Below are 18,608 nucleotides of genomic sequence, written 5' to 3' on the forward strand. Positions count from 1 at the left end.
ATCCTTTGTTTCGTAAATTTATATTTTGAGAACTCTGTGCAGTTGTCTCAGATAGAAAACGTTACGTTCTCTAACTTGAAAGCTTTTAATCAAAGTTGGACTATATCGTATTCGATACATATTCAAATGACGATAGAATTTTCTTATCCTTTCATTCTACATGTTGATTTTTTCTACTGTTCCTAGTTACTTTGGATCTTAAGTAAAAGGGTGTGTAAAGCTTGACAGATTAGCTGAATTATATTCGCATTGTTGATCTTTTTCAACATGTTCTGGATATAAAGCAAAAAAAGAACCAGCAAATGAGTCATGCATATATTTCATGTTCATGAAAAAAATGGCCAAAAGTTAAAATCAAAACTTCAGTTAATCTGAATCATATTCTTCAGAAGAACCCGTAAATTCTGCTTCATCATCGGAATCGCTTAAGACGGACTTGGTTGTGACATGATGGCGTTTTGTTTTGCGTACAACCTTTGGAGGGACCATGGAAGGTTTTTTATCAGAACGAATGCTCGTTGAGGTGCTAGCCTTCATTCCATTAGCTATCTTTTTGCTTTCTCGCTCGTCTTCTGCCGCAACGTGACCTTCTTGTACAGCTCGGATAATTTTGTCAATCCATTCATCCGGGAGAGCCGTGATTCCATCCAAAGTGTTTCTTAAATCATCTTCACCAAGGCGATTTTTAACGTTTTTTAACATACGCGGTGTGACACACCCCCAATGTTTCCAAGCCCAGCTTTGAAATCTCCCAGAGTCAACAAATGTACCGAAGCGTACAGCACCTGCTGGAATTTTTGAACTTTACTAATTCGTTAGCTTTATTTAGAAATAAAGTCAGATTCTAAAAAAGCATATTCTCTCTCTTGTTAACAGTACCAGCCCAGTACCAATTCCAATATAGAACTGGACTGTGAATGAACAGTTCCACAACTGGTTTTTCATACTCTTATATAGAAGCAATAGGTAATTTTTCAACAAGTCTAGAAACTCCCTTTTCATGAACTTTTTCAGAATCTTCCCAAGAAACGTACCGACCACATAAAGAACCTTTACATTTGGAACGACTATTGGAAGCAATCTCAACCCGGTATCCGCTTCCGCCCTGTTCCATGATTGTTGGATAGCAAACAATACTTCGTTTCAAATATTAAATGACTGCAGTTTGATACGGTTCAACAAACCTTTTGTTGTTGTTAACGAATCCAAGGCTTGCAAGTTGAAATACTGTCTTTTTCGATCGAAATCAGGCTAAACGAAATGAACGGTGTCAACTATAAGATACAAGATTGGAGAGCATAATTCTAGCAGGGATAAAGAATACAATTCAGCCAGCCAAAAGTCACAACGTTTCTCATGCTTTTCCATTCATGATGTTTAATATGTTTAATCAGAGATAGGAATCTCTTGCGAGCTGAGGATAATACAACTTCCTTGCCTTGAAGGAAACTGTGAGATACGACAGATGTTTGAGCTAAAAAAGAAAAACAAAAGAAAAACAAAAAAGAAACACCAAAGTAAATCTAAAGCGAAAGTATGTACATTCGAAATCAAAAAAAGGATCTGCCAAAGGTAACATTTTTTCGTTAGTATAATATCATTTTGAATGTTGCTATTCATAAAATGAGAGACATATTAAAAGAAGCTGTTCAGCATTCAAACACTTAAATTATTACTATTTTCCTGCGTAGAAACAACCTTGTCTGATTGCCAAAGGCGCATTTGCTTTTATATGCGATTTCGTAACACTTTATCTGATATCGTACAAGTAACAATGCCTGGAGGTAGAAGAATTTTTTTTCTGTATGAATGAGAAAGTAGAGAAATAAGATTCTAACCATCTAAAAGAAAATTATTAAAGTGTTAGAGCATTATGCGATCTTTTGGTTCTTTTATTTACGTTTTGCATCTTCCTTCTGAGTACCTTTTTCTAATACGCGTTGCATTTTGTTATTTTATATAACGAAACTTGTCGCACAACGTTGATGAATGAGACATCAGATAACGGGCTTATCAGATTTTATACTTGCCTTGAACAAAACACCATAAATTTTCAAAAGGGAATTACAGAATTTTGTCTGTTTACAATTCAATCCTATAAAACTTTAACTATTTCTAGGTGAAAGGTAGTTTCTGTGATCCGTCACAAAAAGCTGTAAGCTTCTTACCTTATTTTCCGTTAACAGATGTATCTCTGTATAATCGTGGTAAACGTCTAAGTTTGATATTATTTTTACTATATTGTTTTACTCGTTTTCCCTTTGTTTATCTTCTAGTTTTTTTGGTTTCCTGATCCGGTTTGTTTTTGGGTTTTTGTTTTCTTCTGGTCTTCGAGAATGTTGCAAAGATCAGTTCGAACTCCTGTCGGTACACGTCCAACATTTTTCAAAAAGCTTTTTGGAAATGAACCATATTCACCTTCTACACGAGGCCAATTTCTGGCTCCGGCAAGTAAAGGATGTTTAAAAAAGATAGTTGTAAGAACCTGCTGTCAATATTCTAGTCGACGGAGGTATTCTACTGGAAAACGGTTTTTGGGTCATGTCTCAAACTACTTATCCCAAGGAAAAAGCCCGTCAGGTTCATCTCATTCTACCTCCTCTGCGTCCGATTTGCTACCGTCTTTTTTCTCTGTAAACGAACAATTGCAGACACTGTTGCGAACCCCTTCATTTCAAAATCTTCAGATCAAGCTTGATGAACTAAAATATGACGAATGTTTTTCTAATCCTACACCCATCCCCCAGAAAAAAGTTTCCTTTACACCCACTACCGTTGATTCTGCTCCTCTTGATCCTCTCCTTTCCGATAGTCCTACATCTCCTCACCCACCTTCTTTTGTTCAGCCTCATCCCCCGTTTCACGTTTTTTCTGCCCCTGTTTTAGACATTCGTACTTTAACCAATCCTGGTGCTATAAAACGTACATACAATGTCACTTTGGATGTCTCAAAATACCCTTTACGGGAAGGCAGCGATTGGAAGATCGGTGGATCTTTTGGTGTTATGCCTCCTAATCCCGATAATGAAATTTTCCGTTTAGCTCATCTACTGAATATTCCTTTAAACGAGCTATATGCAACCAAAATTCTTCATACCTCTGGTGGAAGGTGGCCGACTATTTGGGGAGAGGAAAAACCACGTGCATTGACAACTTCAATTTATCATATACTTAAGTGGTGCACAGATTTTCTTTCTAAGCCGCCGTCTAAAGATTTCTATCGTTTGTTAGCAAAATATTCAACAAATTCCGTTGAGCACCATATCCTTCTTGGACTTTCGAATTGCTCTCAAAATATATGCTCTGAAAATTTCTCCGTTTCCGACATATTGGATGCGTTTCCGAACGTACGCCCACCAGTGGATGAAGTTATTTCACTGCTACCTCAGTTAATGCCTAGGTGGTACTCTATATCCAATGATCCTGATCTCGGGAAAGGAGTCTTGGAAATGGCTTTTACAGTACAAGAATTTACGGCTCCAGATGGACAGACGCGTACTGGTATTTGTTCTGGGTTTTTGGAAAATGTGGCTTTAGAATATTTAAAATGTCAACAAAACGGTACCTTAAAAAACAAAAAATTTACGTTACCAATGTTCCGTGGTGTTCAGCAGAATCCGTTTGCAAAGGAATTCCATAATGATGGACCAATGTGCCTTATTGGTGCCGGAGTTGGTATCGCTCCATTCCGTGGCTTTGTGCAAAGACGCCTTGCAAACGCATCCTGTACAGGAAAAGTTTGGATTATTCAGGGTTGTCGGGATCAGACTTTGGACGAACTTTATCATGGTGAATGGAATACTATACCCGGGCATCACACAAATCCCAAATGTCGAGCAAAGAAATTGGTAGTTGAATCGAGAAATGGAAAGCGAGAGTATGTTCAAGATGCTGTTCGCAGACACGGAAAAATTATATGGGATGTCATCAATCATAAAAATGGACGCATTTATCTTTGTGGTTCTGGAAAAGCCTTTGCTACTGAAATTGAAAAGGCTATCATGGATATTGCCATGAAATATGGTGGGTATAAGAAAGAGGAGGCAGCTCGCCAATTAGAATATTGGCAAAGCCCAATAAATTACAAATTCGTTAAAGAAGTCTGGTAATGTATTGGTATTTGCTACAGGGAAAAGGAAAGGATCATTTGGTAACCATGGCTAACGATTTTGATGATTGACATATTTTCTATGATTCTTATTTATTATATATATCATGAATAATAATCCTTACCAAAATACTCTAGTAAGAGTCAAGTAATTCTTTAAAATAGCTATACCATGGCATGAAACATAGGAAAACAGCCTGTGGTATTCATCAATCGTACTTCGTATATTTGGCCTCCAGAAAAATTTGTTTTTCAACCAAATCAAGTTTTGTAGCCCGTGTACGGCCCAATTTACAAAGTTTCTCTAAGACGCTTTCGGTTACATTGTTACAATTTCTGGGTACTTCAGGTTCCGCTGACATTCGAGCACGAGTTTCAAAAGAAATGGTCAATAAAATGGAACTAATAAATGTTAACATGGATGGAACAGAAAGGGTAATAGCTGCAGGTAAATAACGAAGATATAAGCAGAAAATACGATCAGTACTTCCAGCGGACTCAAGGCATTTGGTTAATTGACATAGTCCCCTGCCATTAGTGGTAGTACCCTAAGCAAATGAAACGGTTAGCTTTATCCCACCAAAAAAAGATAATCACTATTTAAATATCATACCTCTGGAAATACAACGACGACCTTGCCAGTCTTGCTGGCATCTTTACAGATTTCGGAGAGTGGTCGAAGATCTTTTTTAGAGGGAGATAGCATAAAGCTTAATCTAGAAAAGCATGAAAAGAAAGAAGAAGTAGATGAAACAGGAAAAACATTTGATTGACAATTCGTTTTTACGAATATACAATCAAACAAAGACGAAACGATTAAGACATCTACAGGACTCGTATGGTTGACAGCAACAATATCACCAGGCTGTAAACTATCCCCTTGTACAAACGATCTGAAAAATTAGCTTGCTGAAAATGAAATTCCGTTGACTTACCCAACAAGCGTATAGGAAAGTCGGAAGCAACCCAATGAGAATAGTAAAATTCGTGAAAGTGAACGTTCAATAAACCCAGCTATAGACGGCTGAAAGTATAGTAGCTTCTTGAAGCACGCAGACCATAACCCAAAGTACAAGAGACCGGAGATAATGCATAACGGGATGCGAACTAAAGCTACAGGTAAGATAATCAACCATTTAAAGCTTGTAACTGATGGTTTCTCTGCATAAATTGGTTGAAACGGAGCAATGCCTGTGCCAGCGTCTAAGAAAGAAACCAGTTAGTCTTTAAATAATGGAAGATATACAGTTTGCAGTTTCAACAAGTTTTATCAGAGAAAAGAAAACTTAGAGAAGTTTATGTAGTTAATTGAAATCTCCAAAAGGATACTTGTTTGAAAAATAAAGCTGAAAGTTCAGTTCTTACCTCTCCAACGGGTGAATTTCTCCATTATTCAAATATGATGATAAACTTTTATTACTTTCGATACGTTAGTTCTTCAGAACAGTTATAAACAGGAATTGATAGTCTTAAGACAGTAAATTGAAATTCCAATTGATACGTTACAGACTGCTGTACGCTCGGTAGGCTTAGCTTATGTACCTTAAAGAATGAAAACAATTACGAACAATTTCTCCAACCGAAACTTCAAAGTCTATGGATATTGTTTATTGTATAATTACAAAATAAATGTATTTTTTCGGTCAGATATCATAGAGAGACCAGGATGACAAGTCGACGATTCAGCCAGATTTCTCAAGAGGATAATAGTAGTAGTGAAGAAGAAATTCCCATTGAAGAAAATGTTGGTCAAGCTAAACTTCATTCTAGTTCTATAAACAAGAAAATTCGGAACACTGAAAACACGCCGACTGAGGAAAAAAGCGGGTTAAATCCCCTTACTTGGGAAAAGAAGGAGCTGTTAGAGAGGAGGAATCAATTGTACAGTCAAATATATTTGTTAGAGCAAGATATTGTACGATTCCAAAAACAGACTTTGGATCCAAACTTACAGAAGCAAGAACATCAAATGCTTAAGGAGCTCGTTGGGTTATTCTTCGAGACTTCACCGGCTTCGGAAGATAGACAGTCTACTAAAAACGACAGTAATGATGTTTTTATTCCTTCTGCGGCACCTAATATTAATCGCCCAGTTAGGGTCTCTTTTTCAGGACTACGGATTCTTACCCACCAGTCTACAGATGTGAGCGATGTACATTGCATGCACGAATTTAAGGGATTATCTGATTTTTTTCCGTTTTTGGATTTTCATATGTATATCCATATTCGTACAACTGATTATGCTATCCTTGAGATGTTTAGTACGGTAGCTTCATTTGCAAGAAACGAGCTTCAATCTGTGTTAGAGAAATCAGCGAATGCAAGGGATGTAGTGACAGCATTAAGGGCAATCTCAATGTTTGGATATTATCATGCAATTCGCTCCGACGATTGGACATATTTTTTAAGTAAATTCGATGGGTTAGCGAGAGTCGATTTAACTACATCTGAGCTACATGTTCAAAGTAAACTATACAAGGTTTCGTTACAGCATAACATCTGTTTTGACGAGTTTGGATTTGCCAAAGCGGCATATAACATATTATTTAGACCAAAAAAAATACCCCAAAAGAGCGAAGAGTCTATTTCATTACTTACAAAAAAAATTAATCATCGATTCCATGAATTAATCAGTCTTTTCGGATTTCGGAAAGGTTCTGAAATCTTACTAGAGATATTGTTTAAACCAGCCAACGGATAAGAATCAGGGTATATTAATAGGGAAACGAATTGGATCGCATCGGACAAAACGCACTAAAAAATAGAGTTTATAGAAATAGAATGAAAAATTCGATGTGAATATATACAGTTTAAGAATGCTTTGGAAACTCTGAGTACTCCACCTCACGCTTTACACCTGCTTCCGGTAGTTGTACAGACTCCATCACTCGGTTGATCGACTCAAGTGGCGACCGCTCCTTTTTCACCTTTTTAGAAGGAGATTGAGGCTTTGTAACTTTGGTGGAAGCAGTGAGTTTTGCTTGCCCTGAAGTCCGTTTCTTGGCAGCTAAAGAAGTGTTTGAGTGAGCCTTTGGTCTCCACCTGGGAGCTTCTAAATAAGGCTTCATAGTACGAATAGCAGCCTGACAATCTCCTTCAACGATAATATCACACAAGTTCGAAAACTCCTTTGTAGGAGAATCAAAATTCAGCCAAATTACTGACCCTTTCTGACGGTGAACGCAATTACTCATTTCCTTTATGATTCTTTTAACGCCGGGAATTTTACAGGAAGTACCTGCAATGACCAAACAGTCAGGCCTTGATTTCAAATCCTGCGAACACACGGCTCCAATTGCGTCTGAATCTGGATGCCCTTCATTATAAAGCACAATTCGTGGACGTAAACATCCTTCCATGACAAGTCGCTTTCCAGCAATGCGACGGACCTCATTTTCAGTCCTGCATTCGGGGCAAGCCGTCAGACCATCTTTCTCGAAGAGACCAGGATGGAAGGGTCGGACAAAGGGACATCTCGTACATCTAACAACTTCTAATGTCCCATGGAGTGGGATAGTGGTAGGCCAAGGCGCTGTTTGAGGCAAGGGAGTGCACGTTTGGAGACCTTCAAGCCGGGTTTCAAGGAAATCTATATTTTGAGTATACAAACGAAGAAGTTTGGAATCCTGGGCTAGTTTTGACAAAAAATGATGAAAGTCGGTGGGGGCAGCATTGTCTGAAAGTTCATGAAGCTTTTTAATCATTTCATGAAAAACGTTTACACTTTTGAGATCGCGATACACTCCTCCATCAAATAGTTCTTTTCCTGAACAATTTAATTTATACTCTGACCGGAGAGAAGAGAAGAGACCAACGGAGGACCGAAAATCAGGAATACCTGCTCCACACGAAATGCCAGCACCTGTACAAATTGTTAGAATAAATCTGAAAATGCATTAAATTTCATCTCACAGGATCTGTGAGTTCCAGATGACAAATAACATACCGGTAACGATCACTATTCGTTTTGCTTTTCTTAAAGCGGCAATTGCAGGATTCAAATCAACATTGTCTGAAGAAAGCTGAATCTTAATGGGAGAATCTGCAATTTGTTCGTGGCTTTTCAGTCCCGTCTCGGTGGATTGCAATTTTCTTTTCTTTGACTCATCATTGATGGGGAGCAGCTCATCCGGCTTCATATTTTCAAGACAAAATGAAAACGATATTATTCGTTTTTTTGTAAATTTTATGAATTACGTCCAAGAATCGACATTTAGGGTACTTTCCCGTTATTTAGAGAAGTTTGGGGTAAGTGATGGTGATGTGTAATGGACACACATATGGGTCAGGAATTGGAAAGACTCTTCCAAGGGAGTGTTGAGTTGACAGTTTATAAACATATGTTTCATAAACAAAACATAATGGAAGAACCTTACAGAGGATGAAACCAGCAAGTTTGAAGACTTTTCGAAGATATATATGTTTATTCGAATAAAAGAACATAATTTGAATCAATTATTTTTTTGGGGTTTTTATGTGTCTATAAAGCGGCAATCCGAGATTTAGAAACCGGTCTTTGTTGAGCAATGAAAAAGCTAGCCTTTTTCGTCCAAACCTCCTGGGTAAACCTAATCATTCAATTCAATTGTAAAGTTCATTCTACCTCAATTGTTAGGGACAATTTCAACGATGAGTGAACATTTTCACCAAAAGTGCTTCATATTCCAATTGGGATATGCACTGTTGCGAATCTAAAGGAATAGGTGTTTCAAGTGAGTATATAAGTTTTGTTAAAATTGGTTGGCTTTCCTTCTTTTTCACTTTTGATTTTACAAGTGACTTTCATGTTGCTACGTGCTGGAGCCAAAGAACAGAAGAAGAATACTAAGTGCAGCTTTTGTATTTCATTCTTCATTCCTAGTTGAAAAAGCTATATACGCTAGTACTCACATTAGAGTCGGTATCTACTCTATAGATCAAGTTCACTTTGGGCTGACTCGAATAAAAGCAAATGAAAAGAGAATAAAGTGAATTTAGAAGTGAGTAATTGAATAAATAAAACATAGATTATAAATACACATAATTCGTCAGCATCGTCACAGGAAACTCAGAAAACGAAACACTTCTTTCTCGAGGAAAGTGAAACTTTCTCCTGGTGCTTTAAATAAAAGAAATGGTTAAAAAAAGAAATAAAAAACAATGTACGGAGAGTTTTCTTGCTTGACCAGATCATGCACCTACAAAAGTAGGTTTAGATTGAAAGGAAAACCAGAAATAGAAGCCATAAAATAGTCATATATCATCTCTAAAGGTAATTTCAAGCAAGTAGAACCCCTAAACGTACCAAAATAACCTGAAATGTTGTTAAGGTGCTTTTTTCATACAGGCGAGGATTCCGCCAACAACGCAACAATACAAGCAAACAACATACCACTGCTTGAATTAGCCTACACCGAGGTTTCCTCTGGTTTTCTTGGTGTATCTGACTAAAAAAGAAAGGATTAAACCGTTGAGGTTTATTAAAATTTTGAATTCCTAAATTTACAAGAGGAGCAGCCAGTCTTCTAGGCAACCCTTAAATCAATCTTGCCAGAAGCTTGGTGCGAGGGAAATCATGAGCTCCAATCATACTAATGGCGCATTTGAAGATCCTAATGGTATAGCAAGGACGGAAGTTGCAAGTGTAGCACAACCCAATATGCAAACTTCCATAGAATTGCCTGTTCTCTCTACAAATGAAGGGTCCAACTATCTAAGCAACTCCTCTTCGTATCCTTCTCAGACTTCTTTAACTTCCTATGGTGATTCTGAAAATGTTACCAGTGCTGCTAACAGCACGGTGGTATCTTCAGCTTTATCGACTCCTCAAATCGAGTACTCTGCCAGCTTCGATGAACTCAGAGTAGATGGTAATAGACGTTCAGGCCGTGTAAAGCGTGCCGTTTATCCAGACCAGTCATTCTTTGATATGGATGACCAAGAAATTCCCACATCTAAAAAAAGGAAAAGCAAGGTGGCACCAGTCCAAAGAAGGTCTCCTGAAAAAAGTGAAGATGATGCCGATGCTTATGATCGCAATCATAAGACGAGCTATGTACCTACTGAAGTTAGAACTTCCACTCGGTCCTCAAAGGGTGGAGTCAACTATAATGAGCAAGATCTTTATGGAGATTTGGATAACGAAGAAGAGGAAATGGAGGAAGAAGTTGAAGAAGAATACGAACCTGCCATTGACTTTGTTTTGAACCATCGGAAACGCGAAGACGCCGAAGATGATGATCCCAAGAAAAGTTACCAATACCTTATAAAATGGCAAGATATGTCTCATTTGCATAATACGTGGGAAGATTATGCTTCTGCTACTTCTGTTCGTGGTTTTAAGAAAGTTGATAATTACATTAAGCAAAACATTATCTATGATCGAGAAATTCGGGAAGATCCTAGTACTACTTACGAGGATTTGGAGGCTCTAGACATTGACCGCGAGCGGAAAAATATGGTATACGAGGAATACAAGATCGTTGAACGTGTCGTAGCCTCTGAACCTAATGAGGCTGGCAAAACAGAATATTTTGTCAAATGGAAACAGTTGCCTTATGATAACTGCACTTGGGAAGATGGTAACCTTATTTACAGTATGGCTCCTAATGAAGTATTTCAATTTCTTCAGAGAGAAAACAGCCCGTATTTACCTTCCAAAGGTGTGTTTTATAACACAAGGCCTCCTTATCGTAAATTAGAAAAGCAACCGTCCTATATAAAAGGAGGAGAAGTAAGGGATTTCCAATTAACGGGTATTAATTGGATGGCTTATTTGTGGCACAGAAATGAAAACGGCATCTTGGCTGATGAAATGGGTCTGGGTAAAACCGTACAAGCTGTTTGTTTCCTTTCCTATTTAGTCCATTCCTTAAGGCAGCATGGTCCTTTTCTAATTGTTGTTCCGCTTTCAACAGTACCAGCTTGGCAAGAAACATTGGCAAATTGGGCACCAGACTTGAACAGTATTTGCTATACTGGAAATACAGAATCTCGAGCAAATATACGAGAGTACGAGTTCTACATGTCTTCTAATAATCGGAAGCTCAAATTTAATGTTCTTTTGACAACGTATGAGTACATATTGAAAGATAAGCATGAGCTCAATAATGTTCGATGGCAATATCTTGCAATTGATGAAGCTCATCGTTTAAAAAATAGTGGATCTTCACTTTACGAAACCCTTTCCCAATTTAAAACTTCCAATAGACTTTTAATTACCGGTACCCCGTTACAAAATAATTTAAAGGAGCTGGCATCCTTGGTTAATTTCCTAATGCCTGGTAAATTTTATATCAAAGAAGAACTTAATTTTGACGAGCCTAATGAAGAACAGGAACGTGATATCCGCGATCTTCAACAAAGATTACAACCTTTTATTCTCCGCAGATTAAAAAAAGATGTGGAAAAGTCACTACCATCAAAATCGGAGCGTATTCTGCGAGTCGAATTATCAGACATGCAAACTCAGTGGTACAGAAATATTCTTACCAAAAACTACCGCGCTCTTATTGGTAGTACTGATGGGAGAAATCAGCTCTCTCTATTAAATATTGTTGTGGAGCTTAAGAAAGCCTCTAACCATCCGTATCTATTCCCTGGAACGGAAGAGAAATGGATGACTGGTAGAAAAATGACCAGAGAAGACACCCTTCGTGGTATCATTATGAATAGTGGAAAATTGGTTTTGTTGGACAAATTGTTACAAAGACTTAAACGAGACGGTCATCGTGTATTAATTTTTAGCCAAATGGTGAAAATGCTAAACATATTAGGAGAGTACATGTCTCTTCGAGGCTATAATTATCAACGTCTTGATGGAACCATTCCTGCGTCCGTACGAAGGGTATCAATTGATCATTTCAATGCTCCTGAAAGCCCGGATTTTGTTTTTCTATTAAGTACTAGAGCAGGCGGTTTAGGTATTAATTTAAGTACTGCTGATACGGTTATTATTTTTGATTCGGATTGGAACCCTCAAGCGGATCTTCAGGCAATGGCTCGTGCTCATAGAATTGGTCAAAAAAACCACGTGAACGTTTATCGTTTTTTGTCTAGAGATACAATTGAAGAAGATATTTTGGAGCGTGCTAGGAGGAAAATGATTTTGGAATATGCTATTATATCTTTGGGTGTCACTGAGAAGTCGAAGACGTCTAAAAACGATAAGTATAGTGCTGAAGAACTTAGTGCTATATTGAAATTTGGTGCATCAAATATGTTTAAAGCGAATGAAAACCAGAAAAAATTAGAAAACATGAATTTAGATGATATCTTGAGACATGCTGAAGATCATGATTCGTCTAATGATGTTGGCGGAGCTAGTATGGGAGGAGAAGAATTTTTAAAACAATTTGAAGTTACCGATTATAAAGCGGATGATCTTAAATGGGACGACATTATACCTGAAGAAGACTTGGAAAGAATTGAAGAAGAAGAACGAGTATTAGCTGCTCAACGAGCTGAAGAGGAAGAACGTGAACGAAGAGAAGAAGAGCTTCGAGAAGCTGAAGAAGAGCAAAGTTCTCGTGCTTCAAAGCGAACTACTAAGTCCATTACTAAGCGCCAACAACGCCGAGAAGAAGCAATACGTGAGAAAGAAGTTCGTCAGCTTTATCGTGCTATGATTAAATTTGGTTTAGTCGAAGAAAGGTTCAGTGACATCGTGAAAGAAGCGGAATTAGAAGCTACTGATCCCAAACGAATCTTACAAGTATCGTCTGATATAGTGAAAGCATGTGAGAAGGCTGTTGAACAAGTTGAAGCAGAGGATATTAAAAGCAAACAACCTCGTAAAGCGATTTTGATTGAATATCGAGGAGTGAAACACATTAATGCGGAAACAATTACCCAGAGAGTAAAAGATTTAACCTATTTGCATCGAGCGTATAAAGGTTTAGACCCACTAAAGCAACGTATTGGTTATCCCATCCGAAGTGTCCACAGTTGGAACTGTACATGGGGTATTAAGGAAGATTCTATGTTGCTTGCGGGTATTGATCGGCACGGATTCGGATCATGGCAAGCAATTAAAATGGATCCGGATCTAGGCTTGCAAAACAAAATATTCTTAGAGGAAGCTAAGAATGATAAAGATTCAAGAAATGTTCCGAGCGCAGTACATTTAGTACGCCGAGGAGAATATTTATTAACTGTTGTCCGAGAGCATCCTGACCTCTTCACAACAAAGACAGATCAAGCAACGAAGCGTAAATACACTCGTAAAAGCAGCAATACGAAAGGTTCTGGTCGGCAAACCACTTTGGATGATTCAGTTGCATCCAAAAAGAAGAATCGTGGAAAAAAGCAGGCACAAGATGATGATAACACAGAAGAAGAAGAAACTTCACCTGATGGAACGGTTAGGGAAGAGGAGGAAGAGGAGGAAGAGGAGAAATCAAAGCCTGAAGCCCCTAAGCGAGCATTGCGCTCCAATACTGGTAATAAACCACAGAGAACAAGCCGAAGGACTACCAGAAATTCTTCCAAAGCACCGTCGGCGATGGACACACTTACGGCTGCTGCTGCTTTAGATGCTGAGTTGGATACTGATTCTCCTAAGAAACCGGAAAAAACAGAAGCTGAAGATGATTCGATAAAAAAAGAAAACAAGGATTCCTCGGAAGCTATCTCCTCTTAAGTTAACCGGAAGAGATAAAGTAAAATGGATTCAGGATGCTTCTTGGGTACATTGTGATTTGTCTCAATGTAAACATGGAAGAATATAACAACAGATATCTATTTCAGTGTATATTGAACTACTATCAATTATTAAGGTTTCTAATTGCATATAAGTTTTGTTATCTTTTTGTAAGTAATACTAATTTTGTTTAAGATTATCAAATAAAGCGTTTGGACTATGCTAATAATGTTGCTCAAGTTTTCATTTAAAAAAATGAAATGAAGAAAAAAGTAGACATTCTTAAAAAGTAGAGCTACCCAAAAGCGACATTCACACAATAATAAATGAGGAGATATCCATCAATACTAAAGTTGTCATATAAATTACCAATAACTTCGTCAGGAGCAGGAGCAAAACAATAGTTTACATATAATAACTAAAGTCGTAAGTTAGACCCCCTCGCAATCAAAATATAACTCACCAAGGATGAATCGGGTTGTAAACCAAGCTCTTTTTTTAAGAATCGAATTACTTTGTCAAAGCGATGGCTTGCATTAATCGCGAATACGTTTTTACGCAGCAAAGGAGTTCTTCCAATGGCTTTAAACCGTAAATTCACTGAATGATACTAGTTAATTCAACTCTGCTCTTGACGAATTTATCCCTAACCTTTTCTATTTCCCTTTTCATTGTAATCGCTTATGATTTCATTTATTTTTTCCTGTAGATTTCCTATTTCTCTGGTATGAGGGGACTCTAGCCTCTTATTCAATTGATCTTCAACATCCTTCGAGGAAGAAGACATTGTGTTTATTGAAAGCAATGAAAAGTTAAATCATTCTATTTGGTCGTTGTTACGATGATAGCCTTTGTACAACGCTGCAGTAATTGTTGGTTTTGACTATATGAAACATAATGATACGTATATTTCGTGCGCTAATAGAGATCAGCTCAATGTCAGTTACTCACCAGTGTATCGCCTTTGATTCCTTATGTAAATACATTTTTATTAGACAGTGTGAATTACCTGACAATTAAGATTTACAGAAAATATTCTTTATAAACCATTGCTTGAAGATCTTAGAACTTCTGTTATTTCAGAATACATGGCAATTATCATTAGATATATTATATAACTATTTTCAACTGCTCTAGAACCACACTGACACATAATATAAATTAGTTGGAAAAAATAGAATTGTATTTCCAGGGCATTTACATCTTTGAGTTAACAGAAAGGAAATTCTAATAAATTGACACTCACTCACTTCGGATTCGGAATCTCATAAAAAATTATAAAAGGCGAGCGAGAATAGATAAATAACTAAAGCTTCTTTAATGTCTGATCCAATTCTTGCTTATCAACAACAACACCAGACGCTGAGCATTTGGCCTTCTGTTTCAGTTTAGCACATAAATCATCGATGTCCAATTGAGAAAAGTTGGGGTGACTCATAATTTTAGACCAAACTTCGGGACACTTTATATAAGTTTCTTCCTTATTTGGAACAACTTCATCCTCAACATTGAATTGTGGATTCTGCGGTAATGGACTAACACCAGGTTGTTTATCTTGTACCTTATTTCGATCGAAGGATGGACCGTTAGAAATATTGGATAAATCAACACTAGCATAGTCCGGTGGCACGTTAATAATGTCATAAGGGCCGTCCTTCTTTAGACTAGAAGGGTCTGCGAATAGTTTATTTTCGTTGAAAAAGTCCAAAGTAGCAGGAGTATGCTGTCCAATGCCGAACATTGAAAATTCGTCGCCCTGATTCTCATCTTCAGTATCCCTAAAGTATGTTCTAAACATGTCATTGGCATCGCCCTCATCATTGAAATAATCTTTATCCAAATTTTCAGTAGGTTCTCTCCAAGTAGAGAATAAATCTGCTATGGAATTGCTCTCATGATTTACATTATTAAGAACGTTAGTGCTTGGTTCGAATATTGCATCGTAATCAGGTAAATTATTATGAGCTAGTTGATCCACAGATTTAGGTTCTTGAGATTGAATCGTTTCATCAGTATACATAGACTTAGAAAACGGTTTCGAGGATAGAATTTCTAAATTGAGAGGCTCAGGATTCGCATGATTCACGAAGCGATCCAAAGGGTCATTGTTTATATTCTCCTCGGTAAGAATATCAACACTCGCACGATGAGGAGTACTCTTCGTTAACATGGAACAAGCAATGGAACCACATGCCGAAGACAGTTTTTGGCAAAACTGCTTTCCATCCATAGAAGGAATCTGATGGTCGGACGAGTCGTCTTGATGAAGAGAAAGAGAGGTAGAACTTCGTTTATGTCCGTTGAATTGCTGTTGAGGAGAGTTAGAGGAAACCAGACTTTCTGGGGACAAGGTCCCCCTCACTGAACTATTAGAATCTACCAAACCAGGAACTCCATATTGAGTACCGTTCGCTGACATCGAGTCCGGGTTCGATGAAGAATTAGAATTACTTTGCGTTGAAGGAAGAGTATCAAATGTAGAGTTTTTATATGGTTCGACAGATGGTGCATTTATGTTATTGGAAACAGAAAAAAGAGAAGGGTCTCGCTGAGGCAAGCTCATTTCAAAGGTAAACGATCCCTTCCGCAAAGCAGCAAGTTCATCTTCCAGTTGCTTAACTCGCTTTCTCAATTCATCATTCTCCACATTCGTTGTCGAATGAAGCTGCTGAAGACTCACAACTTGAGTTTCCAAAGTCTTAAGGTGGTCTTCTTTTCGTCTACGGAAAGCACGCTGTGCAGCACGATTCTGTGCTTTTCTCTTTGAAAGCGATTCATTCTCCTCAGTCTTTCGACCAAACTTTTTGGGCTTTTCTTCAAAAAATTCGTCATTTAAATCTGGAAAAGACTGATTCTCATCCGACGACGATCGTTCAACATTCATGTGACCTACAATGGGACCTCGTTTTTTGGACGCACTCATCGCTGTGGACGAGTTTTGATCAGGATTGGTGGCAACGGAAGAAGGATTGACCTCCCTTGATTGTAAGGAGGAATATACAACAGGCAAAGTTTCCGCATTAGTAGACATGATAAATGATTATAGAAACGAATTAGATATGCAAATTAAAAAACCCCCCAAACTTTGCACACTGGTGAATATAAGAATTAAAAGAAAAGAACAGAAAAGAAAAGAAAAGAATTTAAGGTGGTATAAGATAAGAAGAAAACAAATGCAACAGAATAACAAAAGTCTAGTGCGATGCAACGAAAATAAAAAAAAACGAAAAATAGAAAAAAAAAACAACAGAAAAAGGAAACCAATGGAACCGTAATTAAGCTTGTAATTCTTTAGGAAAGAAAAATTTCAAAAAACCGAACGAACCAAATAATCACTTGATTTTTCCAGACTTTATTATCTAGAAAAGAAAAATATGTTGAAAGGGTTTAAGACGTAAATTCACAAAATAGAACAGCAACCCAATTTTAAAAAGTACTGTAACTATACACGTAGGGCAGGGGAGCAAGGATCTTTGTAAGAATTCTAGCCGACGATATAAATGCAACCACACTCAGATTTTCTGAAAAGAATAGAATTCAATCACATTTACACCTAAGCAACACCTATTTATTAAAGAAAAGGCTCAACAGCAAGGAAATCGTATAGCAGTTAAGTTAAGGAAAAAAGGGCCCGAAAATCCTCAAAGAAAGGCGAAAACTACCAATTGATCCAGCTTTAGCGAAATTTTTTAGGAAAAAAATAAGAATTAACCTGTTTTTCAAGGAACTGAGCTCTTTTTACTCAATTTTCTTAGCTCAAGTGAAAAACTGGGTAACTGCGAAAGACAAATTTCGAGGTCCGCTCAAGTTCCTTTACGCATCCCTGGAGTGGAGTGACGCAAATCCTCAATTATAGAGGATTCTAGGCTTCCCTTTATTCAGTATATAAGGAGGTCTACAGAAGCTTTTTTACGTCCTTAACAATTTTACTGCGCGTTTACGAAACGTAACAAAGATGAAGGTAGTTTCCAATTCGAAGGGACTTGTTACTTTCCAGGAATTTTGTTTATTTACCTGTAGTTTGCTTGAAAAAGTCACTTTTTAGAACAGTTATGAAAGGGATCCCGGTTCATTTACCAAAAAGAAAAAGGAGGAGAAAGAAAAAAATGATCTTTTGCAAACTATATAGTTTGTATTGCCAGTAAAAATCTCTATGTAATATTTTATATTCTTACTATTGAAACCTGATGAGCATTTGATCTCATATAATGAGGTAGGTAATAAATAAGGGACCGCTTGTTAATCATCTAGTTTTAACAGTAACTTTTTATAAAATTTAAGGGTTGCAAAATCTCTAGATAAAATAAACGAAACATCTCTTGGCTGAAAAGAATTGCAGAACGAAGCATGATTGGAACCTCCTTTTTAGAAGCATTCATTGATCCAGATGTTTTATTTTTTTTTAAAAGGAGCAATATATTTATAATACTATAAATAATCAATCACTTTCAGGATGGAATATGTAAAAATATGCTCAATGAAATGGTAAATAAACAGTGGCCAAATCAATGATCAGAAAGTGACAAGTAACGGAGTCACACCTTCGTACTATAACAACTTTAATATAATTTTCAGAATAACAGCCAAGGAAGAATTCATGGGACTTGAAATTTCATTTAAATATACTAGAAAATAAAAAAATTCTTAGACTTGAGCAGGAATTGCATGACTTAGTTGACGTGTGTTAAGTTATCCGTCCAACTAACTCGGCCCGAAGAAGCTCCTATAAATGTTTCTCTAAAAATCTACCTCTTCAAATTTTGAAAGCAATAAGGTTGCCATTGCCGTTTTAATTGCTTTTCCTGTGAGCCGATTTACCGTCGAGTCTTTATGAGAAGCTTACACAGAGGAGTATGTACTAAGGTTTCAAGTTTAGCACTT

At 37.3% G+C, this 18,608-nt stretch overlaps 8 protein-coding genes across 9 annotated transcripts; 3 read left to right on the plus strand and 5 right to left on the minus strand.

The window, feature by feature from the left end:
• Window positions 1-11: 11 nt before the first annotated feature.
• Window positions 12-1,560, minus strand: SPOG_00193 (uncharacterized protein). The gene is made up of 2 exons (XM_013167700.1): window positions 1,035-1,560; window positions 12-802 (listed from the first exon to the last, which is right to left on the minus strand). The coding sequence occupies exons 1-2, from the start codon at window positions 1,112-1,114 to the stop codon at window positions 367-369; spliced, it is 516 nt and encodes a 171-aa protein (XP_013023154.1). The 5' UTR covers window positions 1,115-1,560; the 3' UTR covers window positions 12-366.
• A 474-nt stretch (window positions 1,561-2,034) lies between these two features.
• Window positions 2,035-5,287, plus strand: SPOG_00194 (FAD binding protein). The gene has a single exon (XM_013167701.1). The coding sequence runs from the start codon at window positions 2,337-2,339 to the stop codon at window positions 4,107-4,109; it is 1,773 nt and encodes a 590-aa protein (XP_013023155.1). The 5' UTR covers window positions 2,035-2,336; the 3' UTR covers window positions 4,110-5,287.
• SPOG_00195 (acyltransferase) lies at window positions 4,151-6,385 on the minus strand. Its single transcript, XM_013167702.1, has 5 exons — window positions 6,240-6,385; window positions 5,474-6,183; window positions 5,044-5,311; window positions 4,722-5,001; window positions 4,151-4,656 (listed from the first exon to the last, which is right to left on the minus strand). Exons 2-5 carry the CDS (start codon window positions 5,496-5,498, stop codon window positions 4,318-4,320), a joined length of 912 nt encoding a protein of 303 aa, XP_013023156.1. The 5' UTR covers window positions 5,499-6,183; window positions 6,240-6,385; the 3' UTR covers window positions 4,151-4,317.
• Window positions 5,669-9,155, plus strand: SPOG_00196 (Sim4 and Mal2 associated protein 2). Its single transcript, XM_013167703.1, has one exon. It carries the CDS (start codon window positions 5,775-5,777, stop codon window positions 6,807-6,809), a length of 1,035 nt encoding a protein of 344 aa, XP_013023157.1. The 5' UTR covers window positions 5,669-5,774; the 3' UTR covers window positions 6,810-9,155.
• SPOG_00197 (Sir2 family histone deacetylase Hst4) lies at window positions 6,615-8,383 on the minus strand. Its single transcript, XM_013167704.1, has 2 exons — window positions 8,055-8,383; window positions 6,615-7,970 (listed from the first exon to the last, which is right to left on the minus strand). The coding sequence occupies exons 1-2, from the start codon at window positions 8,245-8,247 to the stop codon at window positions 6,919-6,921; spliced, it is 1,245 nt and encodes a 414-aa protein (XP_013023158.1). The 5' UTR covers window positions 8,248-8,383; the 3' UTR covers window positions 6,615-6,918.
• Window positions 9,156-9,444: 289 nt separating the features above from the next.
• Window positions 9,445-13,960, plus strand: SPOG_00198 (ATP-dependent DNA helicase Hrp1). The gene has a single exon (XM_013167705.1). The coding sequence runs from the start codon at window positions 9,663-9,665 to the stop codon at window positions 13,725-13,727; it is 4,065 nt and encodes a 1,354-aa protein (XP_013023159.1). The 5' UTR covers window positions 9,445-9,662; the 3' UTR covers window positions 13,728-13,960.
• Window positions 13,803-14,859, minus strand: SPOG_00199 (the record flags this gene model as incomplete). 2 transcript variants are annotated; one of them, XM_013167706.1, is made up of 3 exons in its annotated part: window positions 13,803-14,145; window positions 14,191-14,327; window positions 14,379-14,859. In XM_013167706.1, the coding sequence occupies 3 exons, from the start codon at window positions 14,512-14,514 to the stop codon at window positions 14,023-14,025; spliced, it is 396 nt and encodes a 131-aa protein (XP_013023160.1). In that variant the 3' UTR covers window positions 13,803-14,022. The 2 variants fall into 2 exon arrangements, with proteins under 2 accessions (XP_013023160.1, XP_013023161.1); XM_013167707.1 differs by having other exon boundaries at window positions 14,123-14,327; window positions 14,379-14,514.
• A 105-nt stretch (window positions 14,860-14,964) lies between these two features.
• SPOG_00200 (transcription factor Pap1/Caf3) lies at window positions 14,965-16,759 on the minus strand (the record flags this gene model as incomplete). Its single annotated transcript, XM_013167708.1, has 2 exons — window positions 14,965-16,035; window positions 16,108-16,759. Coding segments are annotated over 2 exons (1,654 nt in total), but the record flags the coding sequence as incomplete, so codon positions are not given.
• Between the last annotated feature and the right edge of the window lie 1,849 nt (window positions 16,760-18,608).

This window comes from Schizosaccharomyces cryophilus (assembly GCF_000004155.1).
Source record: "Schizosaccharomyces cryophilus OY26 unplaced genomic scaffold supercont4.3, whole genome shotgun sequence".
Taxonomy (NCBI): domain Eukaryota; kingdom Fungi; phylum Ascomycota; class Schizosaccharomycetes; order Schizosaccharomycetales; family Schizosaccharomycetaceae; genus Schizosaccharomyces; species Schizosaccharomyces cryophilus.